Source organism: Leopardus geoffroyi, chromosome D4, assembly GCF_018350155.1.
Source record: "Leopardus geoffroyi isolate Oge1 chromosome D4, O.geoffroyi_Oge1_pat1.0, whole genome shotgun sequence".
NCBI lineage: Eukaryota > Metazoa > Chordata > Mammalia > Carnivora > Felidae > Leopardus > Leopardus geoffroyi.
Window position 1 is genome coordinate 80962274 of NC_059342.1, and position 23916 is coordinate 80986189.

A 23916-nucleotide genomic window follows, 5' to 3' on the forward strand; every position below is an offset into this window, starting at 1 on the left:
CTGAGAACTCAGGGGGTGTGTTTGTTCAGAGACAGAGAAGTGCAGGAAAGCGTTGCTGGAGGCCGGGATCTGCAGCTGGCCGGGGCTCTGAAAGGGGTGTGGCCAGGTTGCCACCTCTGGGGGAGCCCCCTGCGCACAGCTCCCACTGCCCCCTGGAGTCGTGGCGGGGGCCTCACTGTGGACTTGAGAGCAGGCCTTTGTCCTTGGCGGGGTTGCAAGCGAGGGACGGTGTCTGCAGCACGCCCTGCCCCCAGCTTGGAGCAAAGGGGGCCACTAAGCAGAGCTCTTCCTTCTCTGGGCCCTGATTGCCCCATCTGAGGAATAGGCAGAGTGAGACCTGCAGTTGACAATGGCCAGAGGCAGGGTGGAAAGAGTGACTTTGGGATAGTAAGGGCCATCTGGCCATTTCACACTGTGCTCTGTGACCCTGAGTCCACTCGAAGGCTAGCTATGGCTCTTGGATATGAGAGGATCCTGTCCCCGGTAGAGTGTCATCAGCCAGGGTGCCTTCCCACTTACCTTCCCCAAGGTCAAGGAAAGTGTTGTCCGTCTGTCTGACTTATCTGTCCCCCCAGGGCCGCTGGGGTGAAATGCAAGCTTTCCTCTCTCTCTGGATAAAGTACGGCCCATTTACCCAACTCGCAAACATGTCTTGAGCACCTACCACGTGCTGGGCTCCAGCCTGGGCACTGGGCGGCACATGGGGATGAATGGCACGTGCTCCCAGCCCGTACCAAGCCACCAGATGGTTGAGGAGGCTGGCTTGCTGAGGTGCCCTGGGGCACAGAGCCCTTTTGAGGGTACAGAGCCGTGGTTAGTGGGAGACAGGCTCTGTTCCCAGCTCAGCAACAAGCTGGTTGTGTGACTCTGGGGACCTCCCGCGGCCTCAGTTTCCCCCTCTGCCAAGCAGGGCTAACCCTGCGCCTGCTGCCTGACATGTCGGGAGACCTGACCTCATGAGAGGTTTTGATTCTTCTCTTCATGTTGTTGTCTGAGTTTTTCCAGGGGTCCGGCCACGTGCCCGACCCTGCCTGGGCGCTAGGGACTCGGTGGATGGTTTCTCCTGAGATGGTCAGGCCCTCCTCCACGTCCATGCATAGCCCCTTTGCATGGCCTTACCTCTTGGCTGCTGTGTGGTCCCTCTCCCCTTTTCCCGGACCCCTTTCCTTTCGGGGTGTGCTGGAGTCTGTCTGAGGGGCCTCTGGAGGGACTTTGAGCATACTTGGAGAAATGCGGGCAAGAGGGCCTCGCAGTGGTGCCCAGGAGGGCTGAGGCTGACCTCCTAAGGCGATCTGGCAGCTGAGTGATCCAACCCCGGGGGTCCAGATGAAGACACTGAGGCACAGAAGCACCTTCATAGAACCAGGGTGGGGCAGGGTACTGGTTTGACACAGCCACTCCCTGGTTGGGAGCGATGGCTAAGGAAGCGGCTGTGTGCCACCACAGGGAAGGGGGGGGGGGGCTGGAACCACTCCATAGGGACCCTGGCCTCACTGAGACCTGCCGAGGTGCCCGCGGGCTGGCAAGCTGGCTCTGAGCGTGGGGTCTGGTTGTGTCTTTTGTCCCCTCACCCCCGCCATCTTGGCCCCCCCAAGGCTCCGAGTCCCAACTCTCTGCCCCAAATGCAACCTCTGTCATTGTACAAGTATCCTTTCCTGCCTCATCTCTTCATTTGTACCTGCTGAGACACAATCCCTCTTGCGGGGCTTGACCCCAGCTTCTCCAGGCCCTCCTCACCCTTACACACCCCAGGAGCTGGGATGCTCACTCCCTTTCATGGCATGTAATAAAGTTAAAATGGTTTTTGTTTGTTGCGTGCTTTCTCAGTGCCCAGCAGTGAGCTTAATTTTGTGCTTGCCTTATCTCATTTAACGTTCACAACAACCCTGTGAGACGGATCCTGGCATTATCCTCATGTTATGGGGGAGGAGACTGCAACGCCAAGACTGGGGAGCCTTGTCCGGCATCACACGGCTCAGAAATGGTGGAGCCCAGCTCTGCAAGACTCCAGCTCCCGAGCTCACAGATGCAGCACCTCGCTATTCTGTGGGCAGGCAGATCTTTCTGAGGTCAGGCCTTGGCTTGGATAAGGCCTCCTCCTCCTATCCGATTTGCACAATGACTCCACCAAGCGTTCTCGGCCATCGTCTCCCCAGCTCCTGGCCCTAACTCGGGAGGGAGGCAGGGGAATGATTCTGTTGGCGTCTGTTGGGGGTCAGGCTTCCTGGTCGGCTCTTCCGCCCGCCTGCCTGGGACCGCTCAGGTGATGCCCTGGGCCCAGTCTCACCCCCCGCCCCCACCCCTGTATCCTTCCTCGTGTTCTGCCAACCATGCGTTTTCCCTGGGAAGGCTACAGGTCGAACAGCCCCAGCCCTGTTTCTTCACCACATCTCTTTGTGCTAAGCGGTCAGGGTCCCCTTGGGTGAGGTCCCTGAAGACGGGCAGACAGCCTGAGGCCCACTCTGCAGAGCTATTCATGTCCTTGAGGGAGGCCAGAGGTCCCAGGTCCCAGTGAATCTGCTGGAATGTCAGCCTCTTGGCCCATCTTTATCACCTTTAATAAGAAGGAAGATAATGGCTGAACTTGTGCCAGGCCCTGTGCCAAAAGCTGTGTCTGATCATCTTATATTTCTTTTGACCCCCCAATCCTCCTAGGGGGCAGGGGGCCTTATCGTCACTTCCCTTTGCCCGGTGGGGATACTGAGTTGCCATATGAAGTAAGTGGCTGTAAGAGGCAAGGTGTGAAAGGCGGCTGCTGGCCTCCAAAACCCACTCACACTTAGAAACCGTGCCCAGGAACCCAGCGCTTCCCCTTTTCACGATGTCTCGTGCTCAGTGGGGTCAGCTTTGCGGCTGTGTCTCTTCTTACTGAAACCTGGTGGTATGAGGGGCCGGAGCCTGCTTTGCTCAGCTGCTGATGGAGGTGGGAGGGCTCATGGCATCTCCAGCACCAGGGGGCTAACTGTTCCCTTTGACAGCGGGGGAGCCAAGGACGCTTGCTCAAGTTTATGCAAAGAAGTTAACGAGAGATCCGGCTCTGGAATTCTGACCCTTGCGCTCTATTTCTGCGCTGGTTTTGTTTGTGGCTTTTCCTCAGGTTGGCACAGATAGGGAAACTGAGGCAGCTCGTTGGGTCTTCTTGGGGGAGGGGATGGGGGTTGAACTCCCGTGTAACTCGACGCAAACACGCTCACATCCTGGACCACATACGTGTTCTGCGTAGAAGTGACATGAAGCCTTTGGACTGTTTTTAAAAGAAAAGCCAACGACTGTGATATTTCCCCTGCACCTTCCTCTTGAGGCCACTTGGTTTAAATGTCAGGAAAGGGAGAGTATTTCCTGGTCAGGAACATTCAGAGCTCACCGGGAGCTGAAGTTTTGTTTTCTGTTGATTGGGAATTTGGGCAGTCTGTGCCCAGCTCCCCACCGTTACTGGGAAGGTTGTATTTGACAGTAGCTGGGAGGAGGGATTTGAGAATGAGCCTGCGAGATGCCGCGCGGAGTGGCAGGGTGGTTATTTTTAGCCATCCCGATCCAGCAGAGGCATTTGAGCGTTTGTTCAATATTTAATTATCCATCTGAAATTGGCCCACGTGGCCTTGAGTTTGGAAGCGGCTCTCTGTGCTGTGATTTCCTCTGACTGCATAAATAAGGAAGCGAGGGGAATCTCAATAGCCCTCCAAATAATGATAGTGAAAGAAAAAAAAAAAAAGAAAAGACCAGTAGCCTTGATACTCAGAAAAGACTGGCTCGGTTCTGCCGTCTAGACAGACCCACCTGTGCGTTAGCAGAAAAGACGAGTCTGCCGAGGACGCCCATCTCGCCCTTGGAAATGTAGCCGTGCTTGGTCTATCCATCCCAGACTCCACAGCTGCCGGGGTTTTATTCGGGATGGGCTTCCCCTCCTTTGCCAGTTTCCTGTGTTGACTTTGACAGCTGCTGGGTGCCCGAGAGGTGGTTTGGGGATTTTGCTTTTAGAAGTCTTGTTAGCTTTTATTTCCCTCCTCTCTTCTCCCTGACAGACAGGAGAGCACTTTCGGCATCTAGGCCGTGTTCTTTCTTTTTTCTTGGCCCTTGGAGGTGATGAGTTGACATGGCTGTGAAATGAAAAAGGCAGAGCGCAGGGAGGATGGGGAGGAAGATGTGGGGCTGGGAGAGGCTCCGTCCCCTCCCCTGAGCCCCCGGCAGAAGAGGAGGGAGCGGATGAGGGAGCGGAGGGGAGAGGGAAGGGAGGGGCCAGAGGAGCCCCGCAACCAGAGATGGGAGATGGGGCTCCTTCTGGGTGTCCCTCTTGGAGTGGGAGGTTTGTAGAGATTGGAAACCAATAAATTGGTTAGGGATAGTCTAAGGAAAAAATCGTTTCTTACCCGTTTATACTTCTTTTCTGGGGACTGAGTTTGGCTTAGGAGTGTGGCCAGGGTGGGAGTCCTCACTGCATGTCATAAATGCTGTGTGACCTCAGACAAGTCACTAAATGTCTCTGGGCCCAGAAGCACTTGTAGCAAACAAAGAGTATTATAACAGGGTGGGTGAATTGTCATGATCTGTTCATTCAAATCCTGAGGGGTTAATTGCACCTTTATTAGGGCTGATCTAGAAATAAAATGTAATGCCTGTGGAGATCAGAACCATCCAGATGGTTCCTTGGCATCCCTTCCCCCAGAGGCTGCTACAAGTGTCACTTGTACTTGTTCAGAGCAACAGAGCTTTCGTGAGCCACCTACTGTTTGCAAACCCTGTGCCAGGGGCCCTCGTGGAGGATACAGCCAGTCCCCACCCTCAGGAAGCTGAGCCTGGGGGAAGGTATCCTATAATCAGGTTAGCAGATGATGTGACTGGAAGGATAGACAGGGCCTTGAATGGTGAGCCAAGAGGTTGCAACTCCCCCTAGCAAGCCACAGGGAATCAAGGGAAAGATTTTGAAAATAATGGTAATTGTAACGCTGACTTGCATGGTGCCAGGGGCTCTGCTAAGTCCTTTTTTGCATCATTTCATTGAATCCTCATTCTCTCAGTTTCTCTGATCTACTCCATTTTGCAGATGAGAAAACTGAGGCTGTGATTGGGTAAGTTACCTGCTCAGTATTACCCAGCTGCTGAGTAGCAGAGTCAGAATGTTTAATCCTCCCTATACTTCCCAGAGCTGTGGTTTAGGAGCGTGAGTTTTAGTAACCAGCGCTCGAGATTGGTGTGGGTCAGGGAGAAGGTGGCGGCAGAGTGCCCATCATTGAACATAGGTGGCCGTGTTGGCTGTCCAGAAGCAGGAGGCAGTGGGTCTGAGCTGGGAGAGGGACAGAAGGACCAGACCCATTTGGGGGAGTGTGGGAGGAGGTGTCCTTAAAGACTTGGGTATGAAGCAGGGTTTGGAGGCCGGGCAGGGAGGTCATTCACGCTTCCTTTAGAATCCAGAGGGAGGCCAGTGGGTGTGGGGTTCGGGGAGGCAGAGGGCCGGTGGAGAGAAGCTGACAAGGTTGGAGGAGAGGGGGACAGAGGATCCGAAGAGGGCTCCGTGCTGACAGCAGTGAGCCCGATGTGGGGCTTGAACTCACAAACCGAGAGATCGTGACCTGAGCCGAAGTTGGAGGCTCAACCGACTGAGCCACCCAGGCACCCCAAGATGGTGATAGTTGTTTGACCATTGTATTTGGCAAGACCAGCAGTCAGAGGCCCTATTGTTGCCTGTTCCCACATGATGCTATGGCGTTGTTTTTACTCATGAAAATTGAACTGGGTCGTGAAATTCCAAATCGGTAGGAGCCTGGCACTCAGGAGAGCAAGAAAGTGGTGGGATAAGTCCTTCGGAAAGACCTAGGTGAGTTTAGAGCACTTGGGATGGGGTGGGAGCCGGCAGAGCTGTGGGCTCGACTGGCAAGCCTACTCTGGCTCTTGATGCTTGGGCAGAGGGCCAGGAGTGGTGTGCCAAGCTGGACCATTGGAGAAGTTGGGTGGGAGCTGAGGTCCAAGAGAAACTTGAGTTTCCCGAACTCTGCGGTCACAGATCCACTGGTGTCTAGGCACCTGATTGGAGTTACAGGTTTAACAGCAAGCAGGTTGGGGCACGAGGCCCTCCCGCAGCGGCTCTCCCGGGATGGCGCCCTGAGCTCCAGAGGACCTAGGCTGTGGCCCCCAGTCCCACCCACACAGACAGCGCTGGGGCTGGGGGCCTGGGAAGCCCCTCCTGGGGACGTTATGGAGGCAGCTCCTGGGTTACCGGCGGTCCCCAGGGGAGACCACCAGTTAGGGCTAAACCCCTCTATCTCCTCTTTTAAAACAAATTTTTTTTAAAATGTTTTTATTTATTTTTGAGACAGAGAGAGACAGAGCATGAGCAGGGGAGGGGCATAGAGATAGAGGGAGACACGGAATCTGCAGCAGGCTCCAGGCTCTGAGCTGTCAGCACAGAACCCGACACGGGGCTCGAACCCACGAACCGTGAGATCATGACCTGAGCCCAAGTCAGACCCTTAATTGACTGAGCCACCCAGGCACCCCTGTGGCTGTTTTCGTGTTACTTTGGCAGAGTTGAGTCGTTGAGAGATGACTAAAATATTTGCTCTCTGATGCTTTATGGGAAAAATTTGCTGACCCGTGGGGTGTGGCTAAAGTGCCCTGTCCTCTCCCCAGGGATAATCAACCTCCCGAAGGCAGTGTGTGTCTGGCCCACCTGCGCTTTTATGCTTTTATTGGGTAGGCAAACCCTTCCAAAGGTGTAATATGGCACGATTTTAAAGAACGGATGTGGAGAACCTGCGCCCAGGCGGAGGCGAGCAAACGCGTGTCTGCACCCTGGGAGCTCCTTATGTTCCCAGGCCGCGCTCTGCCTGCCCCGGGACAGGCCCTGAGGCTCCAGACCAACGAGCTGCGGGGGAAACACAGCAATAGAAACGGAGGAGGTGACCCTGTAGACCAAAGTTCCTAGAGATCCTTAGAAAGCAAAGGAGGAGTGGGGCGCCTGGGTGGCGCAGTCGGTTAAGCGTCCGACTTCAGCCAGGTCACGATCTCATGGTCCGGGAGTTCGAGCCCCGCGTCAGGCTCTGGGCTGATGGCTCAGAGCCTGGAGCCTGTTTCCGATTCTGTGTCTCCCTCTCTCTCTGCCCCTCCCCCGTTCATGCTCTGTCTCTCTCTGTCCCAAAAATAAACATTGAAAAAAAAAATTAAAAAAAAAGAAAGCAAAGGAGGAGAGAGATTCGGGGACCAGAGAAGCCTTTAGGCTATGAGTCCTTGTAGTGACCAGGAACTCTGGAGCTTTCTGGAAGGCTGGGAAGTCCTTGAAAGTGAGGCACACGTTAGGATGAGGAATAGGAGGCATACACTATCAAAGGCAATTGTTAAGAGGCTCGAGTCGAGGGTCCTAAAGAAGAGCTGGTGACAGTGTCTACAGATGCGGAGAAGTTTGCAGGACTTATCCTGGACTGTCCATGAGGCCGGCCAGGGGCCAGGGGGCAGACCCCACACTGTGCTTTTGGAGAGGCCCCTTCGTGAGGTCCCGGGATGTTAACTGAGAGGAACGCTGTTTCCTTGGCTCTTCCCTCCACCTCCTGAGTACCAGCAGCCTTTCCCCTTCACGTCCCCTCTAGGGGAGCTGCTGTGCCCTCCCCCAAATGCTCTGGGCGGGGATGGGTACCCCGGACATGCCCCTCTCCCAGCAGACCCACCCCCAGCAAAGTCGCCTGACTTTGAACCAACGTCCTGAACTTAAAGACAACTTGAACTCTGATCCCAGTTCTACTGGAGAGACAACAGACTGTTAATAGTTCCATGGTCTCAAGACTCCTTCCCTTCCCTTCCCCATGCCCACCATCATGGAAACAAAATGTGATACGCAGTGAGGCCTCCCTCTTCTCTTTCTGCCTTGTGGCTGGGCTGTGATGGGACCTGGAAACGTAGAGAGAGACCAAGGGCAGGGAGGAAACTCAGCTTCCTGGCTGATTTGGGACCCGTTGTCCTGTCACTCATCTGGGCATGGAGGCTCATTTCCCATCATGGTGCAAAACCCTTAGGTTCAGAGATTATGGGGCCTGAATCCCGCCTTCTGCATTCCTAGCCTTGTGGTCAGGGTTCTGAACCTGTTTCTTCCTGTGGCACAGTCGCCGTCCCCACATGTTTCTCCCCATTTCCTAGTGGGCCAGTTTTTATTACTACAGGTATCCAGTTCTGGTGCTAGCTATTGAAAAAACTATCCTTCACAACATCAATTTACTTTTGCATTTTTTTTTCCAAAAATCAATTGACCATATACGTGTTGTAGAGTTTCCACATGCTCTTCTGTTCCATTGATCTGTGTCCTTATGCTAATACCACGTGGTCTTGATTGCTTTAGCTGTATTTCAAGACTCTAAAGTATGTCTGGAAAAGCAAGTAATGTAAGTCTCTCAACCTGTTTCTTCTTATTCTAGATTGTTTGGCCATGCTAGGTCCTTTGCTTTGCCATCTGAATTTAAAATTGAGCTTGTCAGCGTCTTCAGAAAGCCTGCGAGGATTTTAATTGGGATCTCATTGAATCTATAGATCAGTTTGGGAGAAATGCCGTCTCAACAACACTGAGTGTTCCCAATCCACAGAATGGTGTATCTCTCCATTTATTTGGGTCTTTTTTAAAAAAAAGCCTCCCTGGGGCGCCTGGGTGGCTCAGTCGGTTAAGCGGCCGACTTCAGCCAGGTCACGATCTCGCAGTCCGGGAGTTCGAGCCCCGCGTCGGGCTCTGTGCTGACAGCTCAGAGCCTGGAGCCTGTTTCAGATTCTGTGTCTCCCTCTCTCTGACCCTCCCCATTCATGCTCTGTCTCTCTCTGTCTCAAAAATAAATAAACGTTAAAAAAAAATTATAAAAAAAAAAAAAAAACAATAAAAAAAAGCCTCCCAGTACTATATTTTTAGTTATTAGTCGTGTACTTCCTTTATTAAATTTACTCCTAAGTATTTTTGATGGTCTTTGTTAATTACCCTGAAGGATGGAGATGTTAGCCTACTTGCAAACTAGCAGCTTAGCCTGGTAGTTTCACGGGTACTGGCAGAAGATACGAGCCCCGTGGGTCAGAGACAAAGGACTCTGGGCATAGCAGGTAGCGTGAGCTTCATGTTTACGTTGGTCCCCTTTTCCCCCAAGTTCCTAGGGCAGTCACAGATGGTCTGTTCTAGAACATAAAATGATCGCTCTGTTGTTTTTCCAAATTATAGCGTCATGTCCCTTACAGGATCTCGGGGGTCAGCTGTTCCTCAGGCTAAAAATTATACAAAGAACTGAAGTTCAGTTTGCTTTAGCATCAAACCATTAAATTAGAAACTTGGAGATAATTTAAAATTTGAATTCCAAGTTGTCATGTACCGAAAGGTAAAGAGAGTTTTAAAGTTATATGTAAAAAAATCAATATATACACACTTAAAGCTTTATGCCCATTTTAATTTGTCAGAAAAAATAAAGGCTGTTATATCTACAGCCATGTTCTAATTTAATAATATGGTGTTTAAACAAAAGTGTAAAACAGTAAGTCCTAAGGTTGAATTTTGGGGAAAAAATAAATAGCTTATATTTTCTGAATGAAATGAAAGATAGGATGAATTTAATAACGCATCTGAATATTTTAGGTTTAGATAATCATGGTTCCCTCTGGAGTGCTATCATTAGAACTTATATGCCCTAGAGGAAGGATGATTGATGTAAATAGTATCTATACTGAGGATAAATACACAGGGTGCTGAAAAGATGAAATGTTCTCCAGGCACAGATGTGAAAACATCTCTAAGTTATACCGCGGAATAGCCAGCAAAGGTACCCTACCCTCTTGTGGTTTCCAGGTATATGTGGTTATCATGTATGTCCTTTGATAACAAGTACATCGTGGAGAAAGACACAAATTTACATCATATATGGTGATGAAGATTTCTAGAAGGAAACTTGTCTCCTTTTTTTAAAGCAGCTGTCCCTTTGGAGAACGAGAGACGAGACACCTTGAGTGTCCCCTGTCTTAAATCGGCCAGTGATCTGACAGTGCTATCCCTCTATCTTTACTTTAGTGTAATTAGAGTAAGTTGTGCTTTTATCAGTGGCTGTATTGGTTTCTTGTTGCTACTGTAACAATGACCATAAATTCAGTATCTTAACACAACACAGATTTATTATCATACGGTTCTGGAGGTCAGAAGTCTGAAACCAGTGTCCCTGGGCTAGAATCAAGGTGGTGGCAGGACACTCCTCCCCCTGGAGGCTCTCGAGCAGTGTCAGTCTCCTTGCCTTTTCCAGCTTCTAGAAACTGCCCGCTGGAAGTCTTTAACCCCCCCCCACCCCCCCAACCCCCCCCCCCCACCTCCCAACCTCTGCTTCCTTTACTACAGCGCCAGCTCTGCCTTCTCTGACCTTCCTATCTTCCTCTTGTTGGGATAACTTTGGGTCCAGGAGGTAATCCAAGGTAAACTGCCCATCTCAGGATCCTTGACTGAATCACATCTGCTGAGTCCCTTTTACCACACGCGTGACATATTCACAGATTCTAGAGATCAAGATGTGGGCTCTTAGGGGCCCATTATTCTGCCTACCGCAGGTGGGTAAGGTTTAGTAACCTCTAAGGAACACCTGTCCTTCTCCCAAAGACAGATGACCAAAGGCTGAACTGGAAAAAGTGTGCAGTAGGAGGCCCTCTTTATTCAGCTAACTGTTAGAAGCAGATAATGATAAAGGACGGATTTCTTCATTAACACACACAAAGATAGACACAGAGGCATCTAGTTGGACTGCTGTGTCTGGAAAGTTCTAACAACGTGAAGATTCCATGGCCTGTTGCCATGGTGATTTTACCTTTGGCTCTTCCTGCTGTTTACCTGGCCACTCCCGCAGTGGAGGGCGGGGAGGAGGGTGGGGACCAGTCTTTTGGCACTCCGGGATGGGGAGCTATGTGCCCTTAGCCACCGGTTTGTTCCTAAGTCTGCTTTTTGGACTTTCCTGATCCACTTTCTGTAACTGGTCATTTGGGCTGCCGTGACTGATTTATTTGTTTCGTTTTCTGATTTTGTTTTTCTCTTCCTTTCCTATGTGTTCAGGCGGCACAATTCGTACTGAATCATTCTACCACCTATGTGTATTTTTAATTTCACTGTTAGTTTTTGGAAGTCTAAATTATTCCTCGTTCAGTAAACGGTACAGTCATCTGCTCCTACCATAGCCCATCCCATTCTTCAAAGGCAACCTCTGATGATAATGTCTTGATAAACACACATACAAAGAGAAGGTAAAACATCGTATCAGTTTAATCACATAGACAGCAAATGTACTTCAGCCTACATCGTCTAGGGTAAGCCTTGGCAGTGACTTTTATATTTCTGTGCCTCTTACCTCTACACCACTGGCTACTCTCTCTACTTAGGTAGCACCGGATACCAATATATTTCTGCAGTTAGTTTCTTGGGATGGAAAATCTCAATTATTTACACACAGCTATGATCCCATGTATTCCAAACAGGCTGTGTATTAGCTTCCCATTTTGAAATGATCACAGCTATATAGGCAGTTGCAAAAAGAGTACAGAGCGGTTTCCATGCACCCTACACCTGCTTTCCCCTGATAGTTACATCCCACATGACTATCCTACAATATCCTTCAGCATCAATGCCCTCCAGCCAGAAACCCACTGGGAGCACACCTCTAGGTAGACAAGTTGGATTTATTTTTTTAAAAAAAAATTTTTTTTTTCAACGTTTATTTATTTTTGGGACAGAGAGAGACAGAGCATGAACGGGGGAGGGGCAGAGAGAGAGGGAGACACAGAATCGGAAACAGGCTCCAGGCTCTGAGCCATCAGCCCAGAGCCTGACGCGGGGCTCGAACTCACGGACCAAGAGATCGTGACCTGGCTGAAGTCGGACGCTTAACCGACTGCGCCACCCAGGCGCCCCGGATTTATTTTTTATTGTGGCAGCGAGGGACAACATATACCACCGGGAACCGCAGGGTGTCTCAGTCTGAATATGGTAGAAAGACACCTGCTACAGGACTTGGGCTTTGATTGGGTGCTTTTGGGGAAGTCTGAGGAAGTGGGGTCCGCTCTAGCTTGGCTGCTGCCAGAAAGCGGGGCGCTTCCATGATAGGTTATCTCAAAATTTATCTTTGGGGGGAGGAGGTAAGCATGACGATAATAAAGCTCTCATTGTTAAAGCAGCAGCGGTCTGTCATTTTAGCCAACGTGGGAGGGTGTTTGCTGTTTTGCGGGTGGTACAGTGACCCAGCTTTTTGTCAGTTGCTTAGACAAAATTATGAAGTGGCCTTGTTTTGTCTCACTTTATCATGGTAACCTCGTCTCAGACTGGTACCCTGTAAGATTGTTTATGTCCAGAAGGAGAATAGCATGACGTCGCGGTGAATGTCAGGTCGGCTTCTGGATGTCAGGGGCTGTTTTCATCCACTGTTTTCTCTCCCCTTCTGAAACTTGGGACCGTGTATGTATAATTCTGTGCCATTTTTAGCACATGTATCCACATTCATGTAACCACCACCACAATCAAGACACAAGACTATTCTGTCACCACAAAGATCTCTGGTGATGCCCCTTTATAGCTACACCCACCTGCCCACCCCCCACCATTCCCAACCCCGGGCAGCTACTATTCAACTGTCCATCTCTAGAACTTTGCCACTTTAAGAATGCCACGTAAATGGAATCAGACACTACGTGGCCTTTTGATATTGGCTTCCACGCCCCCGCCCCCGCCAGAGCATAATGCCCTTGAGATCCACCCAAGTTGTGGAAATCTATTAGTGCATTCTTTTTCATTGTTGTGTAATATTTCACAGCATGTGTGTTTGTTTCTTATTGTGCGACAACAGATTAAAATTTAGCGCTTAGGGGTGCCTGGCTGGCTCAGTCAGGAGAGCACACGACTCTTGATCTCTGGATGGTGAGTTTGAGTCCTATGTTGGGTGTACAGATTACTTAACAACAACAACAACAACAACAAAAACCTTAAAAAAAATTAGCAGCTTAGGGGCGCCTGGGTGGCTCAGTCGGTTGAGCGTCTGACTTCAGCTCAGGTCGTGATCTCACACTCTGTGAGTTCGAGCCCCATGTCAGGCTCTGTGCTGACAGCTCAGAGCCTGGAGCCTGCTTCAGATTCTGTGTCTCCCTCTCTCTCTGATCCTCCCCCATTCATGCCCTGTCTCTCTCTGTCTCAAAAATAAAGAAAAACGATTAAAAACAATAAACACTAGAAAAAAATTAGCTTAAATACAGATGTGCCATCCTAGAGTTCTGTAGGTCACAAGTCTACTGGGGTCCTACGGGATTAAAGTTGAGATGTTAGCAGGTTGGGTTCCTTTCGAAAAATCCATTTCATTGGCTGAATCTAGCTCCATGTAGTTGTAGGACCGAGGTCCCGTTTTCTTACTGGCTGTCAACAGAGGAGTGTTCCCAGCTTTTCTTGGCTTGTGATCCCCTTCTGCCATCGTTCCTCTCGTGCTCAGAATGTCTCCTGCCTCTTTCATCATTACATCTCTCTGGCCCATCTTCCTGCCTTCCTCTTCCACGTTTAAGACTGTTTCCCTCTGGATAATGCAGGATAAACTCCCGTCTCCTTAACCTCAATCATGTCTGCAAAGTCCCCATGTAAGGTAACATATTCGCAGGTTCTGGGAATTAGGAAGAAAAGGGGACTTCTTTGGGGGGCCAATATTCAGCCTCCTACATCGTGGATGGACCACAGTTTAACCATTCACCTACTGAAGGGTGTTTCGTTGTTGGCTATTACAAATGTTAGGAACATTCTTGTAAAAAAAAAAAAGTGGGGGGGAGCATGTAAGCGGATTGCATTGTTTCCTTTGGCAATGTACTTTTTTTCACTCAACGTCATATTTCTGGTGTGCTTCCTGTTGATCTCACACAACTGGATCCTTTGTAGTGCCATTGTGTGCCATGTGAACGGAGCCCCCGGAGACATACCCTCTTCCTTGCTGTATAGTATTCCTCCAAATGATTGCCCCAGGGTGTGGTGCTTCATTTCCCTCTTGGTGGACGTTTAGGCTGCTCCGAACATTTTTCTACTACAAAGCAGTGCTGCAGGGGACATCTTCGTGCAGACGTCCATGTGCAAGGATGAAGCATCGTTCTAGACTGGACATGTAGGGGGGAGTCTGGTCCTAGGACGCATGCGTGTGTCCGTTTCCATTAGCTCTAGCCTAATTGTTCTCCAGACCTTTCCCACTCCACCGGCAGTGATGAAGGAGCCTTCCCCATCCCTGTCAACACTGGGGTCACTGTTCTTTTTTTAATGTTTGTCTATCTGAAAGGTGGGAAATGGCATCTGGTATTTTAATTTGCGTTTTCCTAGTCACTGTTTGCAGCACATATGCACACACCCCTGTCTCTCCTCTCCTTTTTCTGTACCCGTGCTGAATTCTTTTCTCCTGATATGAGTATTAGAGGTTGCTGCCTCTACCTGTTTTTGGGCATTAAGATCTGGGCAGTACAACCCGACAACTGAAATTTGGTGTCTTGTCTGAAATTACAGGATGTTCCTCAGGCCTCCGTGTTTCCATGGGAACAAGTAACAGTCATCCTTCATGATTAGGTGGTATCCATGGCAACCAAGCCGGCAGCATTTGAATGAAACCGATTTTATTTTATTATTATTATTATTATTTTGCAAACACATGAAGGTTAAAATGCATGCAGCCTGGCGCTTCTGGTAAAATGGAGACTTTTTTTTTCTTTTCCTCGTGGAAAGGGCATCTGGGGTCAGCTCGGCCGGTGGCCCAGTTTTGCAGATTGGGAGCCCTGAGGTCATGTGGAGGTCACAGAGAGAGTGTGAGCTGAGAGGAGACTCCTGGGCCAGTGCTCCAAAGGTCTAGGGATGCCACCTTCACGCTGCACAGTGTTAGGTCACTTAACGTCTCCGGGATTCTGTTTGGCACTAGCTGTCTTGCTTAGACCTCTGAGGACGTGAGGCCAGTGTCTGCGTCCCCAGATTAAAAAAAAAAAAGTGCTGCTAAATCAAAGGACATAGGCCTCTGTGTGTTTGTCGAGGACTCAGACTGATCCCTTGCAGGCAGAATTAGGATGGGGGAAGGTGATCAACTTTCCATAAAGAGAGATTTGGGTTTTTGTCTTTGCTTTTGTTCTGGTGGTGGAGAATAGAGATAGTCACTGCCCTGACCCCCTCCTGACTCACTGGATTGATGATAAATCATGAACTCAGAGACGGAAAAGGGTTTGCCTGGAGTCACACAGCAGAGGCCAGGGGGAATCCTGTCTCCCAGTACCAGTCTTGCACCCCTCCCCACCCCCCACGCTCCAGGCACCCTCTGCCTTCTCTGAGGTCCTCAGTGTGGGTTGTTGGGGGACAGTTTAAGGGGCTTGAGCGCATACTCTTACTTCCTGCCTGGGGGAAATTTAGAGGAAGTCATTTTTGCCTCGCAGAACCTCAGTTTCCTCATCTGGAAGGTGGAGCTCACCATAGCTGTCCAAGGTGTCATGTGGGGATTCTATTTGAATGGCTCCAGAACTTGCCTTCTCAGTGGGGGTGATATTACCCCAAGTAGGTGAAAAAAGTTGATTCTCAGAAGGGAAGGGGCAAAAAAAAATCTCACTCTTTTTTTTTATTTAAAAAAAAATTTTTTTTACATTTATTTATTTTTGAGAAACAGAGTGAGGCATAGCGTGAGCAGGGGAGGGGCAGAGAGAGAAGGAGACACAGAATCCAAAGCAGGCTCCAGGCCCCGAGCAAGCAGTCAGCACAGACCCTGATGCGGGGCTCGAACCCACGAACCGTGAGATCATGACCTGAGCCGAAGTCAGACGCTCAACTGACTGAGCCACCCAGGAACCCCAAAATTTCACTCTTTTTACTGTATAAAAGCCCAGTATATGTACAGTACATAAAGATAGCTACTGTATATGGTATTAGAGTTTTATGGCGGGGGGGAATCTAGAAAAAAAGTGTCTAAAAAGACCTCTTAGGGGAAATGATAAGGCATAGAAGGTAAAGAAATGCTGGTTCAGAATTCCGCAATCCACAAGCTTCTTGTTAGTGTTTCAAGCCTCTGGCAGGCTTGGGAAAGCCCTTTGGGGTGTCAGATGGGGAGAGAGCCTGGCCCGGCCCAGACCCTGCCCCTGAAGACCCATGACAGGACACAGCTTCCTTCCTGGCCTTGTTTCCCCACCCCTCTGTAAAGGAGTTGCCTCCGCTCCACAAGCGGGGGCCGGGTCTTAAGCAGCTGGGATCCTGCCTGGTGGATCAGTCAGGGTCCAGCAGGAAGCAGATGGCACTTAACGCTAGGATGATTTGAGGTGTGGGCGGGTGTTGGGAACCGTGAAGAGGAGTGTGGGACCCCAGAGCCAGTGACAACTGGGGATGATCTACCAAGGCTGAGGGAGGGGAGGTGTGTGGGCACTCAGGGGACAGGGTCCTCTTGATAGGAGCTGGGACCATCAGTGGAGGGAGGCAGCCAGTGTGGGCGACTCTTCCTCCCCCGCCCTGTCCGATCTCCTGCCAGGGCCCCCCACCACTGGCCTAACCTCGTGGAGGCTGGGGGGTCCAGAAGCTCAGCTGGTGGGGTCTACACAGGTCAGCGCCCTGGAGCAGAAGGCAGGGTGGAAAAGAGTGGAGGATGGAACTGGGGCCAGTGGAAGCTGCCTGGAGAGGTAGGAAGGTCCCTTGTCACTTTCCTCTGGAGGGCAGGGCCCTGCCCTGGGCATGCAGGGGAGGCTGAAAAGTCAGACGATCCGGCTGTTTTGTGCAGCGGGGAGGGGACTCCTGTCCCTTCCTGCAGGCTCCTCCTGCGTTTCTACCTTCTCACATGGGTGGGGTGTGGCCAGGGCTTCTGAATTGAAGTCTAAGGCTATTTTGGGAGCACCTGAGAGAGAGTCTGTGCTATAGTCCTATTGAGTTAGGGGCTAATGGACAAGTTCCTTTCCTCCACTGTCAGCTTCCTCATCTGTACCATGGGTGGTTAGATCAAGTAACCCCAAAGGCCCCTGGCTAAGACCCAGTAGGCAAGAGGCAGTGTTTTGCACAGGGGATATCAGGTTTTGTCTCGGAGGAGAGGCAGCCTTGCTGGGTTCCTCTTGCCCTACCTGGTGGCTCCATGTGTCTTGCCTGGAGCCATGATGGCCCACATGCCCAGGAAGGGCGGTGGAGGGATTGTGTGTGTGTGTGTGTGTGTGTGTGTGTGTGTGTGTGTTGGGGGAGGGAGGCGAAGTTCCTGAGGGGCTTCTGGACGCTGAGCACAGTGCCTCATACATAGGTAGGACACAGTGGTTATGGTGGACACCCAGGTGGAGGTGATGGGGGGGTGGGGGGAGAGGTGAAGGTAGACTGAGGAGCCCAAGAAGAGATTTCCTAGGGAAACCTCCAGAACGAGTGGTGTCTCCTAGAGTGTGACTAGCAGGGACTGCGGAGGAGGAGGGAAGAAGGTTCTCAGCAGGAAACACCACGAGGGAGGCAGCGAGGCCCTGGGAGATCGCAGCCACTGGGCTGGGGAGATGCTGAGTAGTGGAAGCTTTTCTGGAAGAGGTGGCCCAGGGCTGGCTAGTGCACAACTGGAGCTGGTATCAGCCCCCGCCTGGTAGTCAGCTACGCCTGAACCCCTCCCCGTGGTGGCCCACTTCCCCCAGGCCCAGGGTGGCATTGCCTGCAAGGCCGTTGGCCAGGGCTCAGTACTGGAGCCTATCCTGCGGGGCGTGGTGACGGGCTCCACTCTGTCCTTCCACACTTCTGAAGACCTCTGTCCAATCTGGCTACATGGAGGGAAAGGACCGGAAAACGTAGACATTGCCGTTCTGCCTTCTGGGACAGCTTGCTTCTCGTCATTTGTTCTGTAGATGCGCACACGTCCACCCGTCCTCGAATGCATGTGTCCCTGCGGATGAGTCTGTGTGGGTACCCGTTGGAGTGTCTGCATAGATGTGGACGTGAGTGTGTGGCTGGGCATTCGTCCCTGTGTGTGCACGTGCACCGGGGAAGTGTCTGCCCCCCGTCCTTTTTCTTCCTTGCGAGCCAACAGGACTTTCCTGAGCAGCCCCCATGTGCCAGGCTCCACACAGGATACTGGGGATGAGATGCAGCCAGCTTGGGCATGGGCAGTAGGAGTTCCATAGCCAAGCAGAGAGAGAGAGACAGAGAGAGAGAGAGAGAGAGAGAGAGAGACAGACAGACATGTACTGTGTGCAAAGTGAGATCATCGGCAGGAGGCTTGGCCTGGCTGTTGCTAGAGGAGCCAGAAGGGGGCTGAGAGCTGGGGGCAGAGGGATTACCAGGGGTCTCCTCCGGGGCCTGTGGGATGGGATGGACCGGATTCCTCTGTGGGGGACCACAGCTGGAGCACAGGCAGAGAGATAGCCAGTGCCGAGCACGGCGTGGGGGAGCCAGCCAGGAAAGTGGCCAGGTCGCACTGACCTGAAAGGTTTTGAACAGGCAGTCTCAGGTCACGGCTGTGAGTTGTAAGTGAGCTGTCACCGTCTAAAAATCAAAACACTTCGTATTTTAAAAAGCTCGGGTTTCCAGCTTCTCTTGAACTGTGGGAAGCCGTGGCTACCCTGGGCCCCCCCATGGCTACACTGAAATAACCAGCTGGGTGCTACCCTTGATCCTGAAACCTACCAGCCTTTGCACTCCCATCGAGTTTAAGGCCTCTAGAAAAGAAGGTCTGAATTGGAAGCCAGAGATCACAGATTCTCATGTTTGAAGGGACTACTTGTATACCTCCAGGAACAGGAAGCTTTATTATGTCACAAGATATATGACTCGAAGTGAAGATTTGGAGAGAGCTTTTTTTAAAACACATTGGAATATACACAACTATATATATATATATATATATATATATATATATATACACACACACACACACACATATATTATATATATATACACACACATATATATTATATATATATACTTATATAAATTACATGTGTATATATATATATAATGAAGTTTGCCATTTTAATCATTTTTAAGGGTACACTTTAATGGCATTAAATACATTTACAGTGCAGTGTGACCATCACTGCTACCCGTTTCTCGCTCTTTGCCATGACTCCAAACAGAAGCTCTTATCATTAAGCAATACCTCCCCATTCCGCCTGCCTCCAGCCCCTCGGTTACCTCCAACCTACCTTCCATCTCTATGAGTTTGCCGATTGCAAGTGTTTCATGTAAGTGGACTCGTACAACATTTGGGGTCTGGCTTTGGTAACTCAGCATGTTTTCAAGGTTCGTCCACACTGCAGCGTGTGTGAGAACTTTTGTTCGTTTTTATGACGGAATAGCATTCCATCGTATGGATGTACCACCCTGTGTGTATGAACGATCGTCCATTCATCTGTGGATGGACACTTGGGCTGTGTCTACCTATTGGCTATTATGAATGACGCTGCTGTGCACATTTGCATACAAGTCTGTGTATGTCCCTGTTTTCAACTCTTGGGGGTATATACCCAGGAGAAGAATTACGGGATCGTGGGGTAATTCTGGCTTTCACTTTCTGGGGGAACAGCCAAACTGTTTTCCACAGTGGCTGTACTCTTTTAGGGGGACCAGTTGCCTGTCGTCCTGGGCAGGATGGGGAATGACAGGAGGGCCTGACCGAGTGGCCTCGATCGTCTGTCCTCACCCTCTCTCTCCCTCTGTTGACAGAGTCGCCCCAGGAAAGGCCGGGCTCCCGGCGCAGTCTGCCCGGCAGCCTCTCAGAGAAGAACCCCAGCATGGAGCCCTCGGCCACCACGCCGTTCCGGGTCACGGTAACTATCTCTGCGTCACCATCGCCACCTGGCCTGGGGTGCCACTCTGCGACCCCGCGGGCCCCCTTCCTGGAGCCTCACGGACCGGGAGAGCATCCAGCCTCCCTTGTTCTAGGTATCCGATCACTCAGCTGCTCCCCTCTCTGTGGCTCAGCCTGGGGGCCACACGGGGGTCCCGTCCTGTGAGGGAGGGGGCAGACGGAGGACAGACAGCCCCGCAGCCACGGGGCCCAGAGCGAGCTGGCCGGGGAAGCGAGAGTCTAACGCGAGCGAGGCCAGATAAACACACCCTCACGTGTGCACATGCACACCATGCTTCCGCGACTCTTAAGATGCACGATTTTTATTTTTACGTTTTAATATCTCTCACGTTGCAGTCTGTGGCGTGTCATAATTTAATCGCTGTGTTTTTTTCTTTCTTGGAGACCCATAAAATAATGGTGCATCTTAAAACTGATGAGGCCTTAGAATTGACAAAGCACAGCATATATACTCTAGCTATTGATTTCAGTGGCCTCATTAGCATACACCTTTTTATGACTAACCCAAACAGCTTTACAGAGACAGAATGCGGTGACCCTTATCATCTGACTCTCTGTGTCCCGCTGTGTCCTTGCCGAGCACGCACACTACTGTATGTTCCCGTGCGCCCCTCTGTCCAGTGCTCTGTCGGCCACTGGAGGCACAGAGAAGTACAGACAGGGAGAAAGCAGAACACGCCGTCTCTTCCCCCGGGAGCTCATGGTCTATAGAGGAGACGGGTGGATGTTTGATCGATACTTCATCCATTCCTTCATCCAGCAGTTTTTATGGCAAGCCAGCTGTGTGCCAGGCACCATTATTGGGACTGGGGCTGAGTGGGAGGAGGTGGCCAAGAGAGGACCAGGTAGACATTCTCATGCTCGAGCTACGTGCTGTGAAGAAAAGCAGGCTGCTGTGATAGAGGACACCAGGAGGGCTTCCTTGAGGTGGTGTGGTTGAGAGGTGATATTTGCGCTGAGGTCCAAGGCATGAGGCGCCAGCCCTATGGGGAGCAGGGGAAAGAGGGTTTTGGGTGGACGGAACAGAGAGGGCACGGGCCTGGCTGTCACCATGCAGTGTGATTTTGGGGCTCCAGATGAGCTAGGAGTAACTAGCTGTTCCCTATGCATTAGAAAGGGTATCCCCCTGGAGGCTGACTTTATGAGCTGGGTCTTAAAGGGTAAGCAGGCACAGTGAAAGAGGGAGTTCCAAGTAGGGGGAACAGCAGCTGCAAAGGCATAGAGGCGCACTAGAAACTGATGTGTTTGTGAAACGGCGAAATGCGTGGTGGGACTGGAGTTGAGGGGTATGGAGGACTGGGTAGGCAGCTGAGCAGCTGGGCTGAGTCTGGGGCCGATGGAGCTTCAAAAGCCAGGCTAAGCGGAGTGGGGCTTTCCATGGGGCAACTGATTTTCCCGCCTGTCTGTGTGTCATAAGAATGCTTGCAAAACAGATTCTTAGGTTCCCTCAAGATTTTGGGGCGCCTGGGTGGCGCAGTCGGTTAGGCGTCCGACTTCAGCCAGGTCACGATCTCGCGGTCCGTGGGTTCGAGCCCCGCATCAGGCTCTGGGCTGATGGCTCAGAGCCTGGAGCCTGTTTCCGATTCTGCATCTCCCTCTCTCTCTGCCCCTCCCCCGTTCATGCTCTGTCTCTCTCTGTCCCAAAAATGAATAAACGTTGAAAAAAAAATTAAAAAAAAAAAAAAAAAAAAAAGATTTCAGTGCAGTGGGCCAGGGGCAGGACCTGGGTATCTGCATTTAAAAAGCTCCCCCAAGAGGTGGTTGTGAGCTTCAGGCTCTGAATTGGCCTTGGGCAGCAGGAGGAAAGGGAAGCCTGTGCCGAGAGTGGATTCAGGGTCACTCCCCTGGGTGTGGTGGGGGCCCCTGGGAGACCATCTCTAGCCTGCAGGGAGGGCAAAGACGCTGACATCTGGGTGACCCTGACTCTAATCAGTCAACTGGAGCTGAGACCAAGTCCTGCCTTCCCCCGGGCCCTAGGGGCCACAGCCTCTGGGGCTGAGCCTTCAGGGGCCTTAGGGAACAAAGACTAATAATAACGTAGCCGCCTGCACTATGCTTCCGGTCCTACGTAGATGATCTTTTTTAATCCTCAAGACAGCCCTGAAGCTGAAACTTTGATCACCCCATTTCACAGATGAGAAAACTGAGGCTCAGAGAGGGGAAGTCACTCAGCTAAGCTCCAAGCGCCACTAAATGGTGGAGCCAAGGTTGAGACCAGCCTCTCTGACGTCAGGGCACAAGTGTGCACTCCCGGCCGGAGCAGGGGAGCCGTTGCCCCCGTGCCCTTCCGGAACCTCTCAGTGTTTCTCCTTGCCTATTCCCCTTTCTTTTGCTGCTCTGATAGATGTATCATCACACCTTGAAGTTGCTGTCACTGCGGCTCTTTAACTGCCGGGTAGGTTTGGCGTCCTTCTTGTAGTGACGTCTTCGCCCCATTAACCGTGTGTGGGTCAGAGCCAGCCCCAGGCTTCTGGACCCCCAGGCACTGGGGCTCAGTCCCGCCTGCATGAGCTGGGTCCGCAAGGTGGAAAGCGTGTTCACTTGTCATTTTACCCACTTCTCACAGCAACCTGGAGGGGAGGGACCATTCGTGTCTCCATTTCACAGATGAGGGAGCTGAGGCTGAGAGACATGAAATCATTTGCTCGGCATGATGGATGCCAGGACCGTGGGACATTCATGTTTTGTGTCCTTCCCTGGACACCTTGGCCCTTTTCTGTGTGGAGCAGTTCAGGGTGTGAGTGTCTATACTGGGCTGTGCTTGGAGCTCACGGGTGCTAGAGAGCTCAGAGATAGGGATCTGGGTTCAAATCCTGGCTCTTCTGTGACCTGTGTGACCTCATTAGTCACTCAGCCTCTCTGAGCCTCTGGTCCGTATCAGTAACGTGTGGAATGTCCACCCTTCCTTGAAGGACTGTGGTGGACCTTCGTGAGTCCTGGCACGTCGAGGCCCACGTCTGACCCAGGGTGGACACTCAATACAGAATATCCGCCATTATCCTTGGAATCGTATTTCCCTTTTTGGCTTTGGAACAGTAGAGATCTGGGGAGGGTCAGGGTGGAGAGCCAAGGACAGGGCATTTGGTGGGAGGGAGCCGGGCTTGGGTGTTGGGGACGGACCCTTGTAGGACCAGAAGCACGCCCTCTTCTCCTGCCCAGCTTACTCTTCCTCACATGTGCTGCCATGGGCCGCATCCCCACGTGCTTGGCTGACTGCTGCTGTGTGTACCCTCCCCCCCCCCCTGCCGAGGGAACCCAGGCAACATGGTTTTACCCTGGGGGAGGCAGGAGACACAGTACAGGATATACCTGAATAACTGGTGTCTTCGCTGCCGTTTGAAACCCGGGGGACAGGATGTCACCCCCTCTCACAGAAATGCCCTTGTGCAACCATGGAGTTTAATGGAGAATCAACATGTTGTGTTCGTTCGGATTCATTCTGTCTGCCTCCCCCATGAAGACTAAAGCCTGGGAGAGGCTGGACTTGTCCAAGGTCACCACTCAGCTGGGAGCACTTCTGGGTCCCGGCTGTTTGTACCCATACGTGGCCCTAACCTTTTGTGATTTGGCCTGGGACTGCAGCCACCCCACAGGGCATCAGGGGCTGGGCACAAGTCCCACCTCTGTTTCTTGGAGATCATGTGACCCTGGGGGACCCTCAGTTTACCCTTCTCTAAAATGAGGAGTATGGACTTTGTAAGGCAACGTGTGGTTTGGGCATAAAGTGGGCGCTTAAAGATTTTGATGCAGTAACGAAAAGAATGAACTAAAAGTCAGCAGACTCAGGGCTGAGCCTCATATCAGCTTTGTGACCTGGGCAAGATACAGAACCTTTGCCCATCTGGTATGACTTCCTTCTGTCTACAGGTGGAGTTGGGGGTGGGGAGTGGACCACTAGGACCCATGGTGCCAGCAGGCTGGGGTGTGCCCTGAGAGCTTTGGAGGACCCTGGACCAGGGTAGGATGGAGAAGGGAGCTGGGAGCACGTGACCACATGGGCCTTCTGCCCGTCTCTGGCCCTCAGCTCTCAGGCTCCACCGAGATGTCGAGGCCAAGATTCAAACCCAGATCTGTCTTCTCTGCATCAGTAGGGAATCCTGGAAGGAAGAGAGGGAAGGCAGGCAGCAAGCTGGGGCCCCGTATCTGCACACACTGT

At 51.5% G+C, this 23916-nt stretch overlaps 1 protein-coding gene across 9 annotated transcripts in view; it reads left to right on the plus strand.

Annotated features, from left to right (window-relative positions):
• Positions 1–23916, plus strand: part of LOC123593296 (DAB2 interacting protein) — a 188576-nt gene that overhangs the window by 69258 nt on the left and 95402 nt on the right. For 8 of the 9 annotated variants that reach the window (XM_045468950.1, XM_045468948.1, XM_045468953.1 and 5 more), the window contains exon 2: positions 19616–19719. In XM_045468950.1, coding sequence (XP_045324906.1) covers positions 19616–19719 — 104 coding nt within the window. The other variant, XM_045468959.1, reaches the window with a different exon arrangement.